The sequence below is a fragment of the Gossypium arboreum genome, chromosome 6 (assembly GCF_025698485.1).
Source record: "Gossypium arboreum isolate Shixiya-1 chromosome 6, ASM2569848v2, whole genome shotgun sequence".
Taxonomy (NCBI): Eukaryota; Viridiplantae; Streptophyta; class Magnoliopsida; order Malvales; family Malvaceae; genus Gossypium; species Gossypium arboreum.
This window is the reverse complement of record NC_069075.1, coordinates 8,383,554-8,407,011: the sequence shown is the minus strand read 5'-3', so window position 1 is coordinate 8,407,011 and position 23,458 is coordinate 8,383,554. Positions and strand designations below refer to the sequence as shown.

The 23,458-nt window shown below is 29.9% G+C and overlaps 1 protein-coding gene, 1 long non-coding RNA gene and 1 pseudogene across 3 annotated transcripts; all 3 read right to left on the bottom strand.

Annotated features, from left to right (window-relative positions):
• Positions 1-164: 164 nt before the first annotated feature.
• LOC108485446 (cucumisin) lies at positions 165-5,736 on the bottom strand. Of its 2 annotated transcripts, XM_017789284.2 has the most exons (11): positions 5,534-5,734; positions 5,341-5,429; positions 4,711-4,799; positions 3,409-3,658; positions 2,911-3,275; positions 2,762-2,823; positions 2,566-2,666; positions 2,220-2,441; positions 2,031-2,142; positions 928-1,141; positions 165-836 (listed from the first exon to the last, which is right to left on the bottom strand). In XM_017789284.2, the coding sequence occupies exons 1-11, from the start codon at positions 5,633-5,635 to the stop codon at positions 316-318; spliced, it is 2,127 nt and encodes a 708-aa protein (XP_017644773.1). In that variant the 5' UTR covers positions 5,636-5,734; the 3' UTR covers positions 165-315. The 2 variants fall into 2 exon arrangements, with proteins under 2 accessions (XP_017644773.1, XP_017644772.1); XM_017789283.2 differs by having other exon boundaries at positions 2,762-3,275; positions 5,534-5,736.
• A 4,179-nt stretch (positions 5,737-9,915) lies between these two features.
• On the bottom strand, positions 9,916-14,985 carry LOC108485345 (cucumisin-like; annotated as a pseudogene).
• Positions 14,986-18,173: 3,188 nt separating this feature from the next.
• On the bottom strand, positions 18,174-22,123 carry LOC108484419 (uncharacterized). Its single transcript, XR_001871246.2, has 3 exons — positions 18,717-22,123; positions 18,488-18,628; positions 18,174-18,394 (listed from the first exon to the last, which is right to left on the bottom strand). It is a non-coding gene; the product is annotated as an uncharacterized LOC108484419 (long non-coding RNA).
• Positions 22,124-23,458: the final 1,335 nt, after the last annotated feature.

Genomic DNA, 23,458 nt, shown 5'->3' with positions numbered 1-23,458 from the left:
AACCCTAAAATTTACAAAATTTGTTAATATCAATCTCAGCCCTTAGATATTTGGTTTTACTTTTTAGCCGTTTTATTTAAACATTTTATGTAAAAATAATAAAATAAATAAAATACTACTTTTTAATTATAATTTTTAAGTAATTTCACTAATCGAACACCAAATTCAATCATAGAGATAACTAGATTATATCTGAAAAATTAAAATTTCAATGTAGCATATAATTTTTAAGTTTTATTACCAAAGAAAGCAAACTGAGACATGAAGCAGCCAATTACATCGTACAAACATGGAGTTAACAAAATAGAAGGATGTTCAAATAAACACAACGATGGGACTCCTCACTTTGTGTTCACCATCGTCCCACACTAAAGCACCAGACATCATAGCTTTATCCATTGTCCCTTCCACTATTACTTCAAAAGACAGCTTTTGTCCCACCGACGTGAACGACAGAACATCGGGGTTAACCCTGATTTTCAACGTACCTGTCGGAAAACTCAGGTTAGCTCTGTAAACCGCCGTCGGAGATCCCACGTTTGTGGCGGTCCTTTTGAAGGTACGACTGAATGGTTTCAATGGCGAAGTGGAAAGACCAAAGGAAGGGTAGTTTAGTTCCGAAACTGTCCCATTAGTGTCTTTAGGACAAGTGGAGTTGTCTTTGGATAATAATTGTATTAACCGAGTGGCGTATCCTTGTCCGCATAAGAAGTTTATGTAATCGGTTTCATTGGCATCGTATACTAGACCTGGATTTGCAGCTTTTAAGGGATTCAAATGGCCTGAACCGTATGCAAATTCAGCTTCCATGTTGATGCCAGACCTCATAGGAGCGGCTGCAATTAACATTTCAATTGGAAAATTAAGTAAAAGTTGTACCTAATCGAACTATAAAACATATTTGTTATGAGGTTTATAATTAATTACCTGTGGTCATAAGGGCAGATTGAATAGCAGCAGGAGACCATGTGGGATGAAATGATTTAACGTAGGCAGCTGCACCAGAAACATGAGGACAAGACATTGATGTTCCTGAGATTATGTTGAATGTCACGAACCTGTTGTCGCCTGGAATTGAAGAAACAGGAGAAATTGAAGACCACGCTGCTAGAATGTGAACCCCTGGTGCTGATATATCTGGCTGCAAACAACAATTTAATGAAAAAAAAAAACCATCAATCCTACACAAGTTTCTGCAAAATCATATACTATGATATATGTGGAAAGATTTAGATAAAAATATTAAACTCAAAGTTTTATCATTCAAGAGCAAAATCACGCTCGGCCTTACCTAACCATTTTTTTTCTAAATCTATAATATATTGTTTTATTTCTTATATTAAATTGTAATTTATATCCCATCAAAAAAATATTTTAAGTTATCTATTTTAAAATTTTAATAAAAGAAAATACTAGAATACTATAATTTTAAATATTATATTGTTTAGAACTGAGCAAGAAAATAAAAAATTAAAGATTGATCCAGATCGAGATGTTTAGATAATAGAATACAAGTTAAAATACCATGGTTACCCTAACTGAGCCGAATACTACTTTTTGTTTAATTTATAATTAATTTTAATTTTTATATAATAGTGAATGTCACTTAAAAGTTTTATATAGAAATATTTTTGAAATTACCATATAAAAGTTATTGTTATTTTTATTTACTTGAAAAATAATTTTTCTAGAAATATTTATAAATTTTATCAAATAGTATTCAAAAGATAAAAATAAAACTTATTTTGTCAAAATAAATTTAAAATCTAAATGATGATAAATCGATAATCGAATTGAATTATGATGAACGATTTAAGAAAAACGACCAAACTAAACTCAACTCATCCCTAATATTGATAAGCTTAAATAAATTTGGATTAAATATTTACTAATACGAGTAGACTTGAATTAAATTGGTCGACCCACGAATACTTTTATCTTTTCTTTAAAAGATGTTTATATTTTATATATTGGACACAATTATTGAGAGAAAAAAAAAAGTTAAACCATTAAATTTTCCATCAATTTACCTTAATAATCTCAGGTGTAATCAGATTCGGACCTCTCGACGAGAAAGAGATGATATAAGGAGCCAATGAGTCATTAACCTCACTACTCCTGAATATAGTTGCTGTTGGAGCACTACAAAAACATATAGGCAAAGTCTTACATGATATTCGTTTGTGTATTAATTTTATATTCGTATCGAGTAATCGTACCTAGTGGAGTTTACGTACTGAAAAATGTTGCGACCGTCAACGAAGTTAAAACAAGATGCAGGCAAAGGAAAAAGGTTAGAATAGTCAATGCCGTCCAGGTCTCGAGCCACGGTCCCAGCTGCACCAGCCGAAAGGGCTCCTACCCCGTTAGCGCGTATAGTATCACAAAGAACAATCTTACCCTTCACTAATTTTTTATCCAATGAATTAGGAAAACATAATCTGCACTTCAACAATTGGATAATTAAAATATTAATGGTATAAAAAGATATGAAAAGATGAAATATTTTAATTTTACACGTGTAACTGGATGAATTAAAAAAAAAAGAAGCTAAGTTTATGTTACCTGGATGATCTACTAGATGCTGTAGTAGTGTTTGGTGCGTCTCCACCATAAATCATAGGGTACGTTTTATTCTTGAGATCAAATGTATTTATTGATACTCCCTATATACAACCATACTTATATATTTATATGATAACTATCATTATAAATCATAAAATTGATATATGATTATAAATCATGTATGTATTTATATTACCTCATAAATCTTCTTGTTGCCAAGTTGAACCTTGGTGGAAAACTTGCGATCGATGGTGCTAGCTGCCACGGAAAGCGACCACGGTGAGAAATTAGAGATCGTTGAACGTCCAGGGCCTTCATTACCCGCCGAACTTACAGTTAGTATACCGTTTTTCATGGCGTGAAAAGATGCGATATCAATTGCATCTTCGAAATAGTCTCTGGTCCGTCCTCCGCCGACTGAAATTGATATAATGTCGACTCCATCAGAGATCGCATCATCCAATCCCGCGAGAATGTCGGCATCCTGACAACCATCGGACCAACATATTTTGTACACTGCGATGCGTGCCGATGGAACCCCTCCTCGAGCTGTTCCTGAACCAAAGCCGTAGAGACTTGCACCGTCGACTAAATTCCCGGCTGCCGTGGAAGCAGTATGAGTCCCATGACCGTCGGAGTCTCTCGGAGATTCAAAGTCATCCGGTAAAAACAGTCCATCGCTGCGGTAATATTTTGCACCTATGATCTTGCTGCGTTTGAACATATAGCCATATTAGTTAGACATTTGAAGCACTAAGATTTCTCCTATATCGAACATATACTTTTATCTGAAACGCACCCCTAAACCCAGTAACATAACCCAAAAAAAGAAACAAAATTTACTTGTTGCAAGTGAAATTGTCTTGTGGTAGAAATTGGCAACTGCCTTTCCATTTGGAAGGAGGTGGACCAAGTCCTTTGTCATCAAAGCTTAGAGATTCAGGCCAAATTCCAGTGTCTAAAATTCCAATGATAACATCACTTTCCATGGTTGCTCTTTCAACTTGTTGAGGGAATCCCATAAAATCCCATGACCTTGTTGTATGTAGTTTTCTCTTTTCATTTGAAAACACTGATACTACACCCTTCATTCCTGAACATATCCAAACAACCAAAATTCAAATTAAGCTCGAAGATCTGCATCTTAATCTACATAGTATTTCCGCTTTGACTTTTAAAGTAGACCTATTATTATAACTCAAACTTGAAATTTTAATTTGTTTAGCTTGAATATGAACTTTATCTAACTTGATTTGATATAAAAAATAAACAATATAAAACCAGAGGGGCATGCTAAGGTCTTGACCCTCACCTTGGTTGAATGAGAACTCTTTAATCCTTCTCAAAAAATTGTATTTTTTTGGCCTCTTCAAAAGATTAATAATATAATTTAAGCTTTTTAATATAAAAATTTTAACGTTAGTCCCTTCAAAATTTTATAATTTTATTTTGGATCTCTAAAAAATTCATGGCTTCACCCTTAGAATTGGCTCAACTTAAACTAAAAAATGAACCAAACTTAAGTGCCCAAATTCAAATGAAAAAACCCAAAAAGCTCAATTGAAAAACCTGAATGATTCAATTTTGAAATTGATCTAATCTCAAAATGATTCAAACTCAAAATAATATAAAAATTTTAAAACCTAAATTGACTCAATCTAAAATAATCAAATTTGGAATCAATTGAATATGTCCGGTTACAAGTCTACTTGAAAATATAGCGCTTTCTTTTTTACTTGAAATTCTTATAATTTTGTCTAAAGTTTAACAATCTAACCCTTAGTTGAATCATTCAAATCATCTGTTAAGTCAAATTGTTTCGCTCAATTTAAATGTTGACCTAATAATAATTAAATAATTAATTCAAAATTCATAAATATTATAAAATCCAATTTTTTATTTTGATTTTTAGTTTTTTTTTAATTGAACCCAAGTGATTCACTCAAAAATCAATTTAACTCTTATTTTCAGATTGATACATTGATCGGTCTTGTTCAACCAATTCGACTATCAATCTAATTCGATACAAATAACACTGCTTTTATCTCATAAAAATCAATTGATAAATACAAACTAAAATGTTTGTGTATATATCATAATGGATTTGAAGAAATTTTAAATGTGAGGTTGGAGTGCTACACTTACCGGCCATTTTTTGTGCTTCTTCCTCAGTCAAATCCACCACGAACCCATTAAAACTCTTCTTGTAGCTGTACAGCACTGTCTTCGACTCACTGCATCCATTCCAATTGCATGCTCAATCTCAATAACCAGTAGTAGGTTTCATTTTGTTTTGGGAATAATTTAAGAGACTTTAAAATTTCATATTTACTATCTAAAAAAATTTATTTGTCTCGCTATCTGTTCCGTTAAAAAAAACTGCTCCACTCGGAACAATTTAATTTAGAATCCATTGTATGATTTGAACTTTATCACTCTACTTTACTTTAAAGATTCTCTTTAAAGAAATTAAAACGTTAGAGTATGAGAATATATATTTTCTTATAATTATATTTTAATATAAGGATAAAGTTAGAAAACTGTTTTAGAGAAGTCGGAGATAAATAATAAATTATTGATAAAAGGTATAATTTTATCATTATATTAATATATAATTTCATAAAAATTTAAGAAATTAAATAATAAATCTATTATTAGGAGGGCTAAGGCTATTAACTGCGCTTTTACCTTGGTCCCTGTTTATATATATATACGATATAAACATCAGATAGGGATATTTAAGAAAAAAATCAGAGGTAACATATGTTTACACACCTGCCAAAAACATCTTGTACCATGCTGCTATGAAGCAAAGCTGTGGAAGTTCCATCTTTAAGTCGGTCACCCATATACACAATATAGCTCTGAATATTCACCGATTACAATTTTTATTTTTCTTAAAATGAAGTTCATCACCAATGGAAATTTTAGAAAAAAAAAATGACAAGAAATTAAATTCAGTATTAACCTTTCGATTGGCATTGGCGTTGGATTGAACAAGATGAGATACTGCTTTGGTAGTAAGAAGAGCTAAAAGAAAGCAATGAAGTAGATATTTTCCTCCCTCCATTGAAGCAATGCTCACACAAAAATAAATAAGAAACTTTTCCAAGTAGTATATTTATGGAGAAAAATATATGCTAAAGTCTTAGTCTTTGTGGAAATAAATAATATTAGAAATTTAAACTTTTCATACTTTTTTTTGTTTTAATTTATATTTGGGATAATATTTAAAATTGCATATAAATTTGTTGGATAATTACTACAAAATATTCTTTACTGTAATTTTAGTAAAATGTGAAAGGTTTAGAGAAAAGAAATATGAGAAAATCAAGAAGAACGAATGAAGCTCTCATTTTGTTGCTTATAAAAAATAATGACCTCCTATTTATAGGATTCGGATAAAGTGGTTCAAGAAATTCAAACGTCATATTGCAATGACTAGATTCTAACGGTTATATTTTTTGCATTACCTTCGTTATAAATTATATTTAGGATAATATTTAAAATTGGACATGAATTTTAGTTAAATATGTAATGTTATAATTATTTTTTAAATATAATTATATTTAAAAAGAAATTGTATCTGAATTAAATTTTTAATTTTTAAAAGTAATGGTGTATTATGTCTATTTCCTAACATGGTAGCTTATTAAATAAGTGTTCCTAAATTTTTATATTCTTGTGGATATGAACATATGAAATGTCACAAAAGATAGGGAAATGGAATAAGGAATCGGAAAAGCCAGCTTTATTTCAATTAAATTATTGACCTACACATTTTGATTTTTCTTTAGTATCAATAAATTGGGGGTCACCAATTGCTATAACTACTTACCTGCTTTTCAATAATTGTTATCTATTTCATTAGAAATGGAGAAAAGTATTTTTGAGATTGAGAAATTATTAGGTAAATTGTTCCTATTAAATAAATTATTATTTTATTCGATAATTTATTGTATAATAATGTTTTAAAATTTTTTCCTTAGGTATTACTTAAAGGTGAATTCGATAGTATTTTTAAAAAAATTAGAATTATCTATGATAATTTTGAGTTTTAAGTTTTCAATTTTATTTTAACAAAATATGTATATATATATTGAAAAATAAGTTTCATATAGAATTTTAGGTATTTTCAAAGGATTTGAATAAGTAACAAACTTAATCACGAAGTTAGAATAGGAGAAAATAGGTAAAATTCTGTTATTAGACACTATATTTTGAATAAGTTGTGGATTTAGTACCTATATATTAATTTAGTCATTTTAATCTCTATACTTTTAAAATTTTAATCTTGGCCAAATGAAAACTATCATATTAATTAAGTTCTGTTATTTTTAAAATTTGACACGTTAAACATATTATCGCATGTGTAATGTCATGTCAACTTGCCATCTCCATACATTACTCACAGAAAAATAATTACTAGATTTAACAGTTGTCGTTTACATTAAGATTAAATTTTCGAAATTCAGAAAATATAATACTAAGAACGATTCAATTGGAGAACATAAACTAAATCTCTAACTTTACACATAAAACATGACTAATAATAGAATTTAACCAAATAGATTTAATTGCTATTATTTGGTTAGGATTAATTTTTAAAAATTTAAAAAGTAAATAGACTAAAATTGATCAAATTAAAATATATGTACTAAATCTACAATTTATGTAAAATACATGTTGTAATGGCAAAATTTGACCGGAGAAAATATGATAAATGAGTTTGATTTTAGCTTGTATGTGGTACAATGACATTATTTGGTTTTATTTGGCATTATTTGGTGGCGTGTATGGGAAGCAACCAAAAAAAGGTAAACCTCATTAATCCCACATTCAACTATTAATATATTTTTATTTGTCACTTAATTACATATTTGAGAATCAAATAGATAAAATTTGTATATAGAGAAATTGAATTAATTGAGTTAATTTAAAGTTAGGATTAAATTGATAAAATATATAAATTTAAAAGTTAAATATATTATTATACCAATTAGATAAAAGACATCTTTTATATTAACAATTTAATAATAATGTTAGTTATAAATTTGTAAATTTTTATACTTTGGTTGACTACTTGATATATAAAATTTTTAGTTTTCATAATCATTTTTCCAAAAATTATTTTTCAAATAAATAAAAATAATTAATAACTCTAATATAAAAATGATTTTTATATAACATTTTAGCTAAAATTCTAAAGGGTGTGGAAATAAATAACAAGCTTGACTACGAACTAATTTGTCTCCCAACTTGTCCTAGATAGACACAGTATTAGAATAGGAGAAAATATTACAAATCAGTTTGATTCTAGTTTAAAGAGGTGAAATGACCTCTTGGCATTATTTGTCGGTCTGTATGGGGACGCAAGAAAAATATTACAAAGTCATAATTTCAAATTTAAATTTTCATGTTTTTAACGTTTATCAATTTGGTCGTTTTTAAGTTAAATTTAGATATTTATTTTTCAAAAGAACTAAATTATTTTTCTTAAATAAAAATTCTGATTATAATATTAATTTTAATAATTTTGGCCTGTCAACTCTTACTTGTACTTTAGTCGACATGATATTATGCCAATAAATAATTTAAATTTTATAAAAATATTTAAAATTAAAAATATAAAATTACGATTGTTCTTGCATTTTAGCACTTTTTATTTTTATGAAGAAATTAAACCTTAATTTTTTTCCAATTAAAATGTTAAATCACCGTTAAAAAGAATTTATAAATAATTAAAATAAAAATTATATTTTTAAAAGAACTATAAAATTTTCAAAAAGAAACCCATCATGGGTTCTTGGGAGTTGGCATCGTAGGTGTGGAATCTTTCCTCACAAGGTCTTAGATTTGGAAAGAAGCCGATGAACAGTTCAAATAAGGGCTAAGGCTACTCCAAAGTCCAAACAAATAGACATCCCATTTTTCGGTGGGTGGGTCGTCCCTCAGTGACTCCTTCCATTCAACCCCCCCGCCTCCCCTTTTCTTCTCAACTAACCCACATTTCTTCACCACTTCCCTAACATGTTTTTAATGGTTATTTAACATTTTCCATCCAAATCTACGCAATTTTAAAAAAAAAATTAAGATTAAAAGATGAATTTTTTTTTTAAAATAAGAGTCAAAATGGAAAACAGAAAAACATTAATTAAGGGTTAAGGTTGACATTAAAAAGCCTTTCGAGTACTAATTCTTAATTAATAAGCAACAGATAAAATTAAAATCTACATTTTCAAAGGTTAATATGTTAAGGGTAGACTACATCATTACTCACTAAATTATAGTTAAGTTTTTGTCTTGGTCATTTAATTAAAAAAATTACAATTTTGTCATTAAATTATTCAAAAGTTTTCATTTAAGTCGCTGGACTGTTAAAATCGATGCTATATGGTTTTATCTATTCGCACTGTCTGCACCAATCAAAAGTTCTCTTTCCCGTTCTCTTTTGCAGTGTTTTTTTTCATAAAACAATTTTGGACATCATGAATCTGCGAACCAAAATTCAAATAGCTTTTTTTTTTTTCTGATCTTCGATACTAACTATCAGATCGACTTGAACCAGAGGTATATTCTTCTACTTATAGATGGGTACTAATCCATCATATCAATCATCATTTGGAGCTTGTTGGTGGAACTTTTTTTTTTAAAAAAAGACCTAATAGCTTAGTAACTTAAATAAAAACTTTTGAATAATTCAATGATTTAAATGAAAACATTCGAATAACTTAATGACCAAATTGTATCTTTTTTGGTCACCCAACTATTCAATTTTGTCTTTTTTAGTCACTAGCTAACTAACGGTGGTAGCTTTTAAAATTGACATAATAGCAACTTTAACACTAAAATTTATAAATTATGTCAATTTAGTCTTGATTCTTAAAAAAATTAACTCTCAACATTTACACAATGTGTAATTTGTTTTTTTTTTTTTTTTTGCAATTTTGCTTTTTTTTGTGACACCGAAGGTTAATTTTAAAAGAATGAGAAAAGATTAAAATTATTATCTGAGAATTTTTTGGTATTTCCATTTTTTGTATATTTTCAATCAAATTCAATTAATAAAATTAATTTTTTTTAGCTTTTTAGGTGAAAGGGTCACAAAAAAAACTTCAAAAAAGACCAAATTACTCAATATGTAAACGATGAGGGTTAGATTTTTTTTGAATCAAAACTAAATTGATACAATGTATAAATGTCAAGGGTTAAAGTTACTATTATGCCAATTGTTAGCCTAATGGTGGCCAAAAAAGACAAAATTGAATAGTTTGGTGACCATTTTGTAACTTTCCATAGTTGAGTGACCAAAAAAGAACAAATCAAATAATTAAGTGACCATATTGTAACTTTTGATAGTTAGGTGATCAAAAAAGAAATTTACTAATAGTTGAGTGACTAGAATTGTAGTTTATGCAACTTTTATTGGTACCATATAAGACTTAATCTCTAACCTGTATACAAATAAACCCTTGAAATTTAAGTTATATCTAAATAAAACTCTTAATATAAATCATTATTTCATTTACAATAAGAGCTAATTCAAATACAAATCAAAGTATAAGAACTTATTTGGGTACAAACAAAAAACATAGGGACTTATTTAATGAATGTAATCTAGTTCAAGGGCACTTTTAGTAGTTTAGCCTTTTCAAATTTCAGGTTTTCACAGCTATGATATTGAAGCAAATACAACTATTGGACTCCTCGCTTTATGCGCACCATCATCCCACACTAAAGAACCAGAAACTATAGATGCATCCATTGTTCCTTCAATTATTAATTGAAAAGACAGCTTTTGTCCCACAGATGTAAACGACAAAACATTAGGGTTAACTCGGACTCTAGCTGTTCTTGTCGGAAAACTCACTCTTGCTCTATACGTCGCCATTGGAGATCCCACATTCGTAACAGTTCTATTGAAAACACGACGAACAGTTGTTGAAGAAGAAGTGAAAACAGCAAATGAAGGATAGTTTAGATCCGAAAGTACTGTTCCATTTGTTCCTGCAGAGCATGTTGCATTATCCCTAGTAACTTGTCGAAGAAACCGAGTGTCATATCCTTGTCCGCATAAAAAGTTTATGTAATCAACTTCACTGGAATCGTAGATTAAGCCTGGGTTTATAGCTTTGATTGGGTTCAAATGGCCTGATCCGTATGCAAACTCAGCGTCCGAGTTCATGCCTGAACTCATAGGGGAAGCTGTAGTGATAAGGGAAGATTTGATAGCAGAAGGAGACCAAGTGGGATGAAAAGATTTAATGTAGGCAGCTGCGGCAGAAACATGGGGACAAGCCATTGATGTGCCTGAGATTATGTTAAATGGAACCCATCTATTATCGCCTCTGTTTTGGGAAACTGGTGAAGCTAAAGACCATGCAGCTACAATATCAACCCCTGGTGCTGACAAATCTGGCTGTAATTATTACCACAAAAATTTAGAAAACTTTGGATTAGGTTAAGGTTAAGTATACTATTAACATATTTTTTAAACTCGAAATATAAACTTAAAATTTTTTAAACTAATTCATATTTATAAATAATTAATTCAAATCTATTTTAAATCTGTTTATATTATTTTTAAAAATAAAATATATATTTATATTATTTTTAATTTAATATTTAATAATTTTATATATTTTTATTTATTAAAATTTTATATATAATTACCTAACATTTTTAATGTTTAGATTATAGTAGTATAGATTTAATTTTTATAAATTGCATAATATATAAAAATAACATAATATAAAATATTAGGAACATAAAAATTAAGCCGGACTTGGGTCTTAAATGTTCAAGCAGAAACTCAACTTATATTTTAAACGGGCCTAATTTTTTTTACCCAAGTCATTTTTCAGACCTAACATTTCTTGCCAAATCCATTCAAATTTCAAGCAGACCTTCGAGTTTGGATGAATAACCCGATTTATGAACAGGTCTAGTTTAGATTAAATCAAGTAAATTGCTTGTGGTATTTAACTCGATTTTTGAAAAAAAATCAAAATACAAAATGAATTAGATCGAATTATTGTCACCTTCAGAAAAGGCTATATGAATGGAGATTATTTAGTCATAAAGTTTACCTTGAGTATTTCGGGTGTAATCGGATTCGGACCCCTCGAGGAAAAAGATGCTACATAAGGAGCCCTAGTGTCATTAACCTCATTGCTCTTAAATATAGTTGCAGTTGCATTGCTGTAATGGATATGTGCAGATGATTTTCAGTTCGTTTACGATTTTAAAAGAAAAGGTACGAAATCGAAAGACGAAACCCGAACTACAAATTACCTCGTCGAGTTTATATATACGAAAATCTTGCTGCCGTCGACCAAATCAAGATGAGAAGCAGGCAAAACAAAAGAGAATGCAACATCTTTTGGTGAATTGTCTTGCAACAACGCACCAACTGCACCAGCTATTAATGGTCCTTCCCCGGAGACGAACCTATCACAAAGTACAATTTTGCCTTTCACCAAATTAGGGTCCAATGAGTTCTCCAAGCAAATCCTGTAAAAGAAAAATTCGATTAGTTTCAGTATCCGGCTGTTATTGATATTCTATTTTACTCGGGCTCAAAGATAATGGTCAAACATGGGTATGTCACATGTTGAATTTTTCATATTTGAAGGATTATATCTTTGTACCTATGTTTGAATGTGTCAAATATATTTTAAGGATAGTGTCTCATAATATGTGATACATATGAATTATTTAGGAAAAATAGGAAGTAAAAATACATGGTTGATATTACCTTGATGAAGATGATGTATAATTTCCTATAGGGTTTGGTGCATCTCCACCATAAATCATAGGGTATGTTTCATTCTTGAGATCAAATGTATTTATTGATACACCCTGAATACATTTAAGAGAAAGATGAAATGTATTGTAAGAGTCCAAATTACTAGCAATAAAATCAATTGAAGAAAACACGTTGTTAGGAGAGATAATCATAAACTTCAAAAGATTATATTTTCATAGATTATAAAATAGAACATAATTTATATCTAATGGTCATGGATAGTATAGAAAATTTATTATTTAATTTTAAAATCTCTCGATTAGATTGATTTAATCATCTTTAAGAGCTCACGTTCTAGAGATATTTTAAGATTATTTCTAAACATATTATGAGACAATTTTATTAGTAGTTAAGTTTGTTACTTATTTCAAAACCCTTAAAGATTTTTACTTTCCATTGAATACAGTAGGGACAATTATTGGCATTACCTCATAAACCACATCGTTTCCAAGCTTAACTCCGGTGAAAAACTTCCGATCAATGGTGCTAGCAGCCACTGAAAGGGTCCATGGCGAAAAATTCGTGATGGTTGCTCGTCGGGGACCTCGATTACCGGCAGAAGTCACTGTCAAAATGCCATTTCTCATTGCATGAAAAGCTCCAATCGCAATCGAATCACGGAAATAATCTTTAGGAGTTGCTGATCCGACTGATAGAGATATAATGTCGACCCCATCGGCAATCGCATCGTCAAACGCCGCAAGAATGTCGGCATCAGAACAACCGTCGGACCAACAAATTTTGTACACCGCAATGCGTGCTGACGGAACTCCTCCGCGAGCTGTTCCGGCACCAAGGCCAAACAAGTTTGCCCGGTTAACTAACCTTCCAGCAGCCGTGGATGCGGTGTGAGTTCCATGGCCTTCTGAGTCTCTTGGAGAAATGAAATCGTTTGAGCCAAATAATCTATCACTTTTGTAATATCGTGCTCCTATGATTTTACTGTATTCAAATAGTAATATTGGTTAAAATCAAGTCGGGATGGCAATATAGCGGAGCAGAAGCGAGAATATTTTATTTACATTCGTCTAGCTTACATAGAGCAAACAATTACGAAATCTATATTTAAAATTATAAACACATATATTTACGTTGTTTTAAGGTGCATACTTGTTGCAAGTGATATTATTTGCATCTTGGCAAATGCCTTTCCATTTGTCCGGAGGTGGAGAAAGTCCTTCGTCATTAAAACTTTGGGATTCGGGCCAAATTCCTGTGTCTAAAACTCCGATGATGACATCACTTTCCGAAGTTGCTCTTTGAACTTGTTGTGAGAAGCCCATGAAGTCCCATGATCTTGTTGTATGTAAGATTCTCTTTTCATTTGGAAACACTGATACTACACCATTCATTCCTAAATGTTCAAAGATAAGTATATTAACAATTACTTGAAAGCTTCACGCTTTTGTCTTGTAAAAAATATGGAGTTGAAGGTGTTATAGAAATCACGTTCACTCACCGGCCATTTTCCGTGCTTCTTCCTCCGTTAGCTCCGCCACGAACCCGTTAAAACTCCTCTTGTAACTACAAAGCACCGACTTCGTGGCGGATTCGCTGTCAATTTATGAATTTATATTCGCTGTCAGTTAATGGTTTTTTGGAATTTCGATTATTAATTAATTCGGTTCAAAATTAAATAATTAATCAAATTAATTGAATTAACCAAACTCATTAATTAATATTACGTGTTAATTTCAAGACATTAATTTTGGTTAATTCAATTAATTTTCAAGACAAAACATATATTTCAAGTTAATTTCAATGTAATTTATTTTATATATTTTATACTTGTTTAACCAAAAGAAAAAAAACATATAAATTTTGGTTAATTAAGTTAACCGACTGAATTAACCAAAATATTTCAATTCGTTAACGATTAAAAGATTATACAGATTCGATTAATTCATTTAATGTTAATTTGGTTAAGTTAATAACCAAACCGACCATTTGAACACTCCTAATTATAGAGATATATGCTTGATATAAATAAATTTAATTTTAAAAAAAATCAAATGATCATGCTCATACTTATATTTAATTTAAATATATATCAAATACGAATATTTAAGAAAATAATAATAAATTATATATAAATCGAATCAATAACAGTTAAATCCGAGTAATTAGTATTGATTTATATACGTACCTGCCTAGGACATCTTGTAGCATACTGTTATGAAGTGAGGCTGTTGCAGTTCCAACTTTAGGTGGATTTCCATGTATATAACATAGCTCTGCAAATTCGATGGTTTTAATATATATATATATATATATATATATATATAAAAGTTTCTTAGCAATGATCAATTTGTCCAAAAATTAGAAATAAATTAAATTATGTTCATATTTGTCACTCACATGGGGATTAAATAATAAAACAATTAAAATACCATCTTACAAAAATCTTTTACATGCATGAAAAAACTTTAGAAGAAAAATGAATATATACATATCACGTACATATCTATATCTGATACTAACCCTTGAATTGAAAATAACATTAAAAAAGTTACCCTTTTATCTGATTGAGACACTCCGATGGTAACGAGAAGGGCCGAGAGAAATCCATGAATGAGAAGACAATGAAGAAGAGAAAATCTTTGGCCATCCATTTGAAACAAAAGAAATTTTGCCAAGTATATTAACAAATGTATTAGCTATTGGTTTTTATAGATTAACTCAACAGACTCGTTCCTTAAAAGAGCAACATAAATTAATTTGTTTCAGCATTGAATTATTCAAGAAATTTATATCCTATTTTATTATTCTATGATTATTTCTAATATGTTAAGTTAAATGTATGACGTGCATGTACAAGCCAAGTAAAATTTAGGATAAAGTATACCTGACTCAATTTTGATTAAAATAATATTTCAGTCATTAAATTTTAAAAATTACAAATTAATCACTAAATTTTACGAAAATAATAAAATAGTAACTAATGGCCATTTTCGTTACAAAGAGCTGAGATAGCCCATTAACTAGCATGTTGGATGTTAACTAACTATGGTGGAAACCCAATTTAAGAACCCTAATTGCTGGAAGAAAAAACAGAAGAGAATAAGAAGAAAATGAGAAGAAATGGAGATACCTACTTTGATTCCAGTTTGCTACTGTGGAAACTCAACTCATACAGAGACAAAACTCAACTCAAAGATTGTAATTAGAGCAAGAAGCTTCCTCAAAGATTTGTTGACTAGTTTTCTGATGTTTTCGATTGATGTTGTTGAAATCCAACGTCGCCAAAGTTGAGGATTTAGCGGGGACAAGAAACGAATCATCCAACGCCGTAGCTATCGTCCCAGTAGGGCCAAAAGGATCAAAAGTGGACGGAGGGTTAAGCTCAGAGAGCGTGCTCTCAACCCAAGTCGGCAGATCGGAAGGATTATAATGAACAGTTTCAGAAGCAATGTGAGAAATCCTATCATCTTGAACATTACACATAACCTCCTCCAACTGCTCAAGCTTTTGAGCCACTTGAGCCATGTCTGAAGTTTTGACCTTGTAACCCAATACTGCCAAAAGCTCATCCATCCCATAGTCTTGTTGGGCGGCTTCTTCCTCCCAAGCCTTGGCCTTTCCGGTTGAAGGACCGTCGCGAAGAGTAGAGGGGTTTGGGTTGGGTTGGAGATGATTATGGTCTCGTTAGGATCGTGACGAGAAATTGGTTCGAGATACTAATTTATTATTTTTCGATAATATTAGTGACTGTTTTGTTAATTTCGTGAAGTTTAATAACTGAGTTGTAACACTTTAAACTTTAGTGATTGAGATGTTATTTTAATCAAAATTAAGTGATTATCGATGCATTTTACCCTAAAATTTATGTACAACTTTTCAAAAATAATTATGTAGAAACAGACATTGAGAATAATCGCTTGGTTGCTGATATCATAATTATTTTTAATTTTTATATTTAAATAATCATATTTTATATTTATATTAAAATGTCAAAGGTATCTTTGGGGCATATATTTAAAAAATGAAAAATATATATATTTGTATATAAAGACATTCAAGTACCAAATATAAATATATTAAGAGGTGTATTTGATTTTCCAATTTATTATATATTTAAAAATACATGGGGATATAAATATAGAAAAGCTAATTCATACAAGAAATCAAAAGATTAGGTAAAATATATATAATTTTTAAGAGAAAATTAAAAATATAAAGAACAATTCAAAAATTATCCACGGTTGGTCATATTCTTAGTTTATATATATAAAGATGGAAAGTGATATTTTTCTTAGTTTGGAAATAAAAATTTATTTAGAATTAACAAGTCAAATCATAAATCAAGCAGCCAATTCAAATAATTAAGGAATAACAAGGACATGTTAACTGGCAAAATAATAGTCAAATTGTGGTGGCAGTCTTAACTTTTGCACCCATACCCCTACCTTATTTATAGTCTAATATTTTGAATTAGAGGTGAATATTTATATGATTTCAGAATTTTAATTTTTTAATTTATTTACAGAATAATTTTAAGGTTATATTTCTATGTGTTTTAACATGGTTGGTTATAAATAATTTTTAATGTACATTAATAGTTATCCAAATATTAGTAAATTTCTTTTTGATTATTTAACTATAAAAAGTTATAAAATTATAAAGGGTTCATGGGCTGGCTCGACCGGTCTAAAAATCCTTTTACTATTAAAATTAATAAAATATATTAAAATATATTTTTACTTGCTATTTTATAATTAAATATTAATTTAAAAGTTTTTTTATTTAAATTAAATTTGAGTTAGGTCGGCCCAAAGTGTAAAAATCATTGTCTAAGTGCAATCCTAGTCGGGTCGGGCCACATGGGCTACCCGACCCTTGGGCAGACCTACAAAATGGTCATGTGACTATTAGTACATTTTTTTTATCACCCAACTATAAAAAGTTGTAAAGATGTTCACCCAACTATTCAATTTTGTCTTTTTTATCATTAGCTAGGTGAAGGTAGTAGCTTTTAAAATTGGCATAATAGCAATTTTAATTCTCAATATTTATAAATTACGTCAATTTAGTCTTGATTTTAAAATAAAATTTAGCCCTCAACATTTACACATTGTGCAATTTGGTATTTTTTTTTCAATTTTTCTTTTCTTTGTGACATAAAGGGCTAATTTTAAATGAATGAGAAAAGATGAAAATTATTATATTGGATTTTTTGGTGTTTCCATATTTTATATATTTTCAATTATATTTAGCTAATAATTTTTTTATCTTTTTAGGTGAAAGGGTCACAATGAAAAGAAAAGCTACGGAAAATACCAAATTACACAATTTGTAAATGTTAATAGTTAGATTTTTTAGAATCAAGACTAAATTGTCACAATATGTAAATGTTGAAGGTTAAAGTTTCTATTACGTCAATTTTAAAAGTTATCACCGCTAGGCAGCTAGTGACCAAAAAAGACAAAATTAAATAGTCAAGTGACCATTTTGTAACTTTTCATAGTTGGGTAAACAATTTTTTTTTTTTACCAATAGTTAAGTAACTATTTTATAACTCTTCATAGTTAAATGACCAAAAAAGAAATTTACTAATAGTTGGGTGACTAATAGTGAGTTTACCCAAAACAATAGCCCAAACAGAGAAACAGGTCTATTATAACGGTACATGGAACGAGCAACAGAAGCTTCCCCAACAATCTCCCACTTGACATTTTGACAAAACTAAGTGGTGAAAACTTCCTCTGTATATATGCATCATATCCAAAAGAATGTAGCATGATACGAATAAAGCAATAAAAAAGCTTTTTCATAGCTCCCCCTACGAATATGCACAATAGAGTTTCAACACAACAATTCCAAGTATTAAAACAAATTCAAAAGTAGCAAAATCCAACAATTGCATACGCTATAAAGTTCAAATAAAAAACATCCAGTCTTTATCCACAACAGTAGCATTCAAACACACGAGTAACCAATAGCTATCATCAAGAACCAGACTCTCTTCCCCTTTTTGACAAAATGTCGAACCTCCCCCTTTTACCATGTCGAATGCTCCAAGTCCTGAAGTAGGTTAGTGAGGTGAGCCTTTCATGTGTTGAGTTTTTAATCCTCCAAGTTAATGCTATTAATTTTGGTTCTGAGCACGACCATTACCTTGCCTTTTGAGTCGCGATAGCACTTTGAGTTCCACTAGCTTCTCCTATTGCAACAGAGGGTGGAATAAACTCTCTTAGTACCAAGTCATTCATTCGACTTGGTTTAAACAGTCTGCTGGAGATTTTGTGCTCCAAAATCCTGTCCGATAGAACATCATTATTCAATTTTATATTCTTTTAAAGCATCAAAATTTAATAAACAAGAGAGGGAAATGGAAGGAACTCACGGTTCAACACGGACTCAGCATGTTACCACTTGCTTAAAGATAAAGTCCCCAAGGTTGAAACGCACCCCTTGGCCCACTATATAGAGAAGTCGAGCTAGTGGCTTGTTAACAGAGGATTTATAAATTGTCGGCCACCAATTGTGGATGGTTATCTCGTGCAACATACAAAACTTAATTGTTAACCTCGTGGTCGATAAAGATGAACTCTCGAGACAAACTCACACAACTCATCTAGTGATAACACCAATAATGTGATTGAAATCTTGAGTGATGAGTTGGTCGTGCGCCGACGTGCATGCACTAGGGCTAAGAATCAACACACAATTTAAGAATTTAAAAGTGGCTTTGTAACACCCCTATACCAAATCTGACCTTCGGGACCCAGTATAGAACTATTACATTTGGTGCCAAAACGCTCTTGGCTAAACACTAGGTAACTTGAATATTTTATGACTAAATTTTAGCCTTTACAACTTATTAATATCATTATCGATGTTTGGAAACTTTGTCAGTTAACCGATTTTGCTTAGAAGTAAATAGAATAAATTTTTTATTCAAAATAAAGGGCAAGCATCTGTACCAAAATCAAAGGTATTGATACCTATAACAAGGTATTTGTACCCCTAATAAGTATTGATACCAAAATCGGATTCTAGAACTCAACTTTTTCAAAAATTTCATGTAGGTATCGATACCTATTGCCAATGTATCAATATCTTGGCTTGGGCACCGATACCAAATTGGCATTCTGTTTCTGAAAAACTCAATTCCAAACACCAAGTATCAATACCAGATCCTTGGTATTGATACCTTGGGTCAATTTTGCTCAAAAACATTTGGAAATTTTGTTTAAAACCCCCTGCAAATAGTTTGTACCATTTCAAACTTAAAAACCAATTCCAAAGCAGTTTAAATCGATTTAAAACAATTCTAATTCAACCACATATGCATGCATACATTTAAACTCTTCACAATTCATTTCAACTAATACAAAAGTAGTTCATTAAAATACCAAAATAAGTTAAGTTCTTAAAAGTTTGCAATTTAGTCCCTACCACTTGGAACACATTCAGTTTACCTATGTACATGTAATTCTAACTCAAAATATAATACATACTCTCTTGGAACTAAAGGATGCGATGAGATGAGAAGCCTAGGACCTCAACTACGACTCATCGGATGCCACTATACCTACGTGTTGAAAATAAATGCATTATGTCTGTGAAGACTTAGTACTACAAGAAATCTTTAAACAATAAAATTTCCAAATTTCAATAACAGACCTATATTACACTTCTATACAATAATTTATACTTATAATTAACAATAATCACCTCTTTTTAATTTCAATACTTACCTTATTATGCAAAGCTACTATTGTAGACCACATTTTTTATCCTTGCCCAATGTAGGCTTAACAGAACAAATTAGGACATACAAAATAAATGTAAAATTGCACTGAAGAACATAACAATGGTGCACCGAAGTGTGATAATAGAACAGTGGGCACCATAATGCTAATCTGAAAAGTGGGCACCATAATCAAGTAATTTTTCTATGTTATTTAATAGAAATAAACACGTATGGCATGAAAGTTTCATCATCTCTTACCTTAACCCTTTGAAATTGAAAACCTAATTCTTACTTTTTCTCTCCTTTATCACTTCTATGTAGATTCCTTTCCTAAAACTAAGGTACCCACTAGTCTTCTCTATTGTTTTTACTAAAGAAACACCAAAGGAAAGGAATATTTTGAGCTTAGATTTGGTCAACAACGGTGGAAGGACTTAAATAGAATAAAAAAGAAAGTTTGGTAACCATAAAATGGATGTGACATTTGAATTCTAAAAAGATGAAGAATATTTCATCTTTTCTTCACTTTTTCTACACAGTTCTGCAAAAAAAATTAAATGATTTTCACTTAAAATTGTCGAATTACTAATAAGTCCTCTAACTATCCATCTTTACACTTTAACCCCTAATCATTAGGCCTATAAATATCTACTTAGCCAATTACCATTTTACCTTTAATCATCTTTACAATTCTATGTATGAATCATATTTTTGTTTGGTAAAATTTCCTATTAGTCCTTCCTTGTTTTTCCACATTTTTCATGTTTTCTCATAACTTTCTAATTTCATACTTTCACCACAATAATTTCTATACTCTTTCAATTTAGTCAATGCTTCTATTCAAAATTTTCCTATCTAAGGAGTATTATCTAATTCCCTATCGAGTCTAAATACTTTCTAATTTCACACTTAAATTTTCTATTTGTTCTATTTAAAAAATTCTCCACTAATTCTTAACTCGATCCATCATTGTACCTAGCTTCGAGCCAAAACATAACATTTACAAGCTTACTACAAGTGTGACAGATCATTTGTAATATTTATAAGTGTTACAATAAAACACTTCAAGTATTCCAAAGATCGAACCCAAGGGATTGCCAAATTGGTAAATGTGCTTATCAAGTTAATTGCAAGTTAAGCAATTACTAATCTAATAAAGTCGAAAATTATTTGTGCAAATTCCAAAATAAATTGTTTATAAACTAAATTTAAATTATCAATTAAAAAAACTAATATAATTTCGTCCTTAATGCTTTAGACAATGAAAATGATAAAACGAAGGTCAATTGATTCATTACTCGCTAACTTGTAACGATGACAAGTTTCAACAAATTTGTGTGTAGGGCCCAAATTTTGCCCGGCCCAAGATACAGACTCAAATCACTAAAATTAAAAGGCCCGATTACAAGCCCAATGACCCAAATTTTTTCAAAAAATAGCAAACCCTAGGGTTCCATTTACCTACTCCGCAACTCCCACGCTTCAACACCCACGAACGGGTTCTTAGCTCGCACGTTGCACGATCATGCACTCTTCCTCCACGATTTCACAGCACTTGCGACTTGAGCAAAGAAATAGGCAGAAACTGTTTGTATTTTGGCTATAAAGCCTTCGTTTTTCATTGTAAAAGGGACAATTTTTTAATAAAAAATATACATAGAAAAATCAATAAGAGATCAGCCAAACGAATACACTTCAAAAGGTGGTTGTTAATCATTATTTTATTCCGTTTTTCTTTTTTTTTCCATTTTCATTTGAGTCTACGAAATACAAACTAATATTTTATAAAAGGGAGAGACGTATCTTTCGAGTCGCTGGCAAAAGAGGGAAAACTTCGGCCTTCCGATGGCTATTTACGGCCGCGCATGAGGCAGCGAATGAGATCTGGGTTTTAGTCCTTCGGCTAGGAAGTGAGGGAGAAGAGAGAATTTTAGGGTTTTTTTTTTTAAAAAAAAAAAGGGTAAAATGTTTTTAAAGAAAAAGGGGTCTTGAAAAAAGGTTTTGGGTTTTCTAAATCTTTAATTTTTTTTAAAAAAAAATAAATGTTATGTTTAATTTTAATAGCATTTGGGGAACGAAAAAAGATAGCCTGCGTGTGGACAGGTTGGATTTGCGCATGTTTCCCTTAAATGGGTAATTTGCGCTTCCAGTCACTCCCATTCGCGCCAGTTTTAAATTGACCCCTATTTGCACCTTATTCATTTTATTAAATTTTCCCTGTAATTTATGCGTTGTTATGATTTGGTCCTCGCCCAGGTGCTGAGTTTTGGAGATTTGGGTCATTTTCGTTTTCAGTCCTTGAGAATTTGTGCGCATTAAGTTGTGGTCCTTAGCTTTAATTTGATGTTCTAGTTATTTATTAATTATCCCTTTAAGTTTGGTTTATTTCAATTGAGTTTTCTATTATTTCAATATGTGTTTCTTTTATTTCAATATGATCAATTTAAATATCCTCATACATTTTCTTTATATTTACACATAATTTAGTTTATATATATATATATATATATATATATATATATATATATATATTATTGCGTTATATCATTTTTATAAATATTTTTTCCTCCTTTACAATTTTTTTATATATAAACTTTATTTCGTCATTTTATTATTTCAAATACTTTTTATATATTGATATTCTTATATACCAATTATTTATATTAAGTTTTTTATGTAAATGGATATATGTATTATTTTGTATATTATCTACTTCATATTATTTATTTTAAAAATCATTTGTATATTATTATAATATTTTTTCCTTTTTATTTTTTAAATTCTTATAATTATTTACTGTTTTAAAATTTTTGTATAGTTTGTATAGTAATGATTCCAAATTATCTTTCTTACTTATTATTTATTTTATTTTATATTAAAACTTGTTATATTTCATTTGTGTAATTTGTTTGGAACTTCCTCTAAATTGGTTTCTAATTCATTAGCTTTCGATTATTAACGTTTGTATTTTCATGTAACTTAGTTCTTTGTATTTTCCTTTTTATTATTCACATAATATTATGGTTTCATATATTTATTTCATGCTCAATTCAATGCTTGTACGATTGTTATTTTCATCGGACTTTAAAATTTCAAGCGTTTTTTTGCCCAATATCAAGCGTTTTTTTACCTTTAAATAAACTAAAAAGTGTATCTTGAGCTGGTTTATAATTGTTAATTTAGAAACTCCTCAAAATAATGTAATATTTCGTGTTTAGAAATTCGAGAAATCGTGCCCTAACGTGCTAAGTTTCGTTTTTTTTCTTTTGGCCAAATAACGGAATACCCTTTTAAGATTTCATTGTGCATTTATTACTGTTGTGTATGTTTTAATTTGTTTTTTATTTATTTTCATATATTGTCCCTCATTTGTATAATTGAAATTTTTG

What these genes read in the sequence shown, in the direction of transcription:
- LOC108485446 (XM_017789283.2), bottom strand. Translation starts at nt 5,635, where the DNA reads ATGGAGGGAGGAAAATATCTACTTCATTGCTTTCTTTTAGCTCTTCTT. An exon ending in GCATCTAGTAGATCATCCAG is followed by an intron (nt 2,442 to 2,565) that starts GTAACATAAACT and finishes GTTGAAGTGCAG; the next exon opens with ATTATGTTTTCCTAATTCAT. An exon ending in TTACACCTGAGATTATTAAG is followed by an intron (nt 1,142 to 2,030) that starts GTAAATTGATGG and finishes TGTTGTTTGCAG; the next exon opens with CCAGATATATCAGCACCAGG.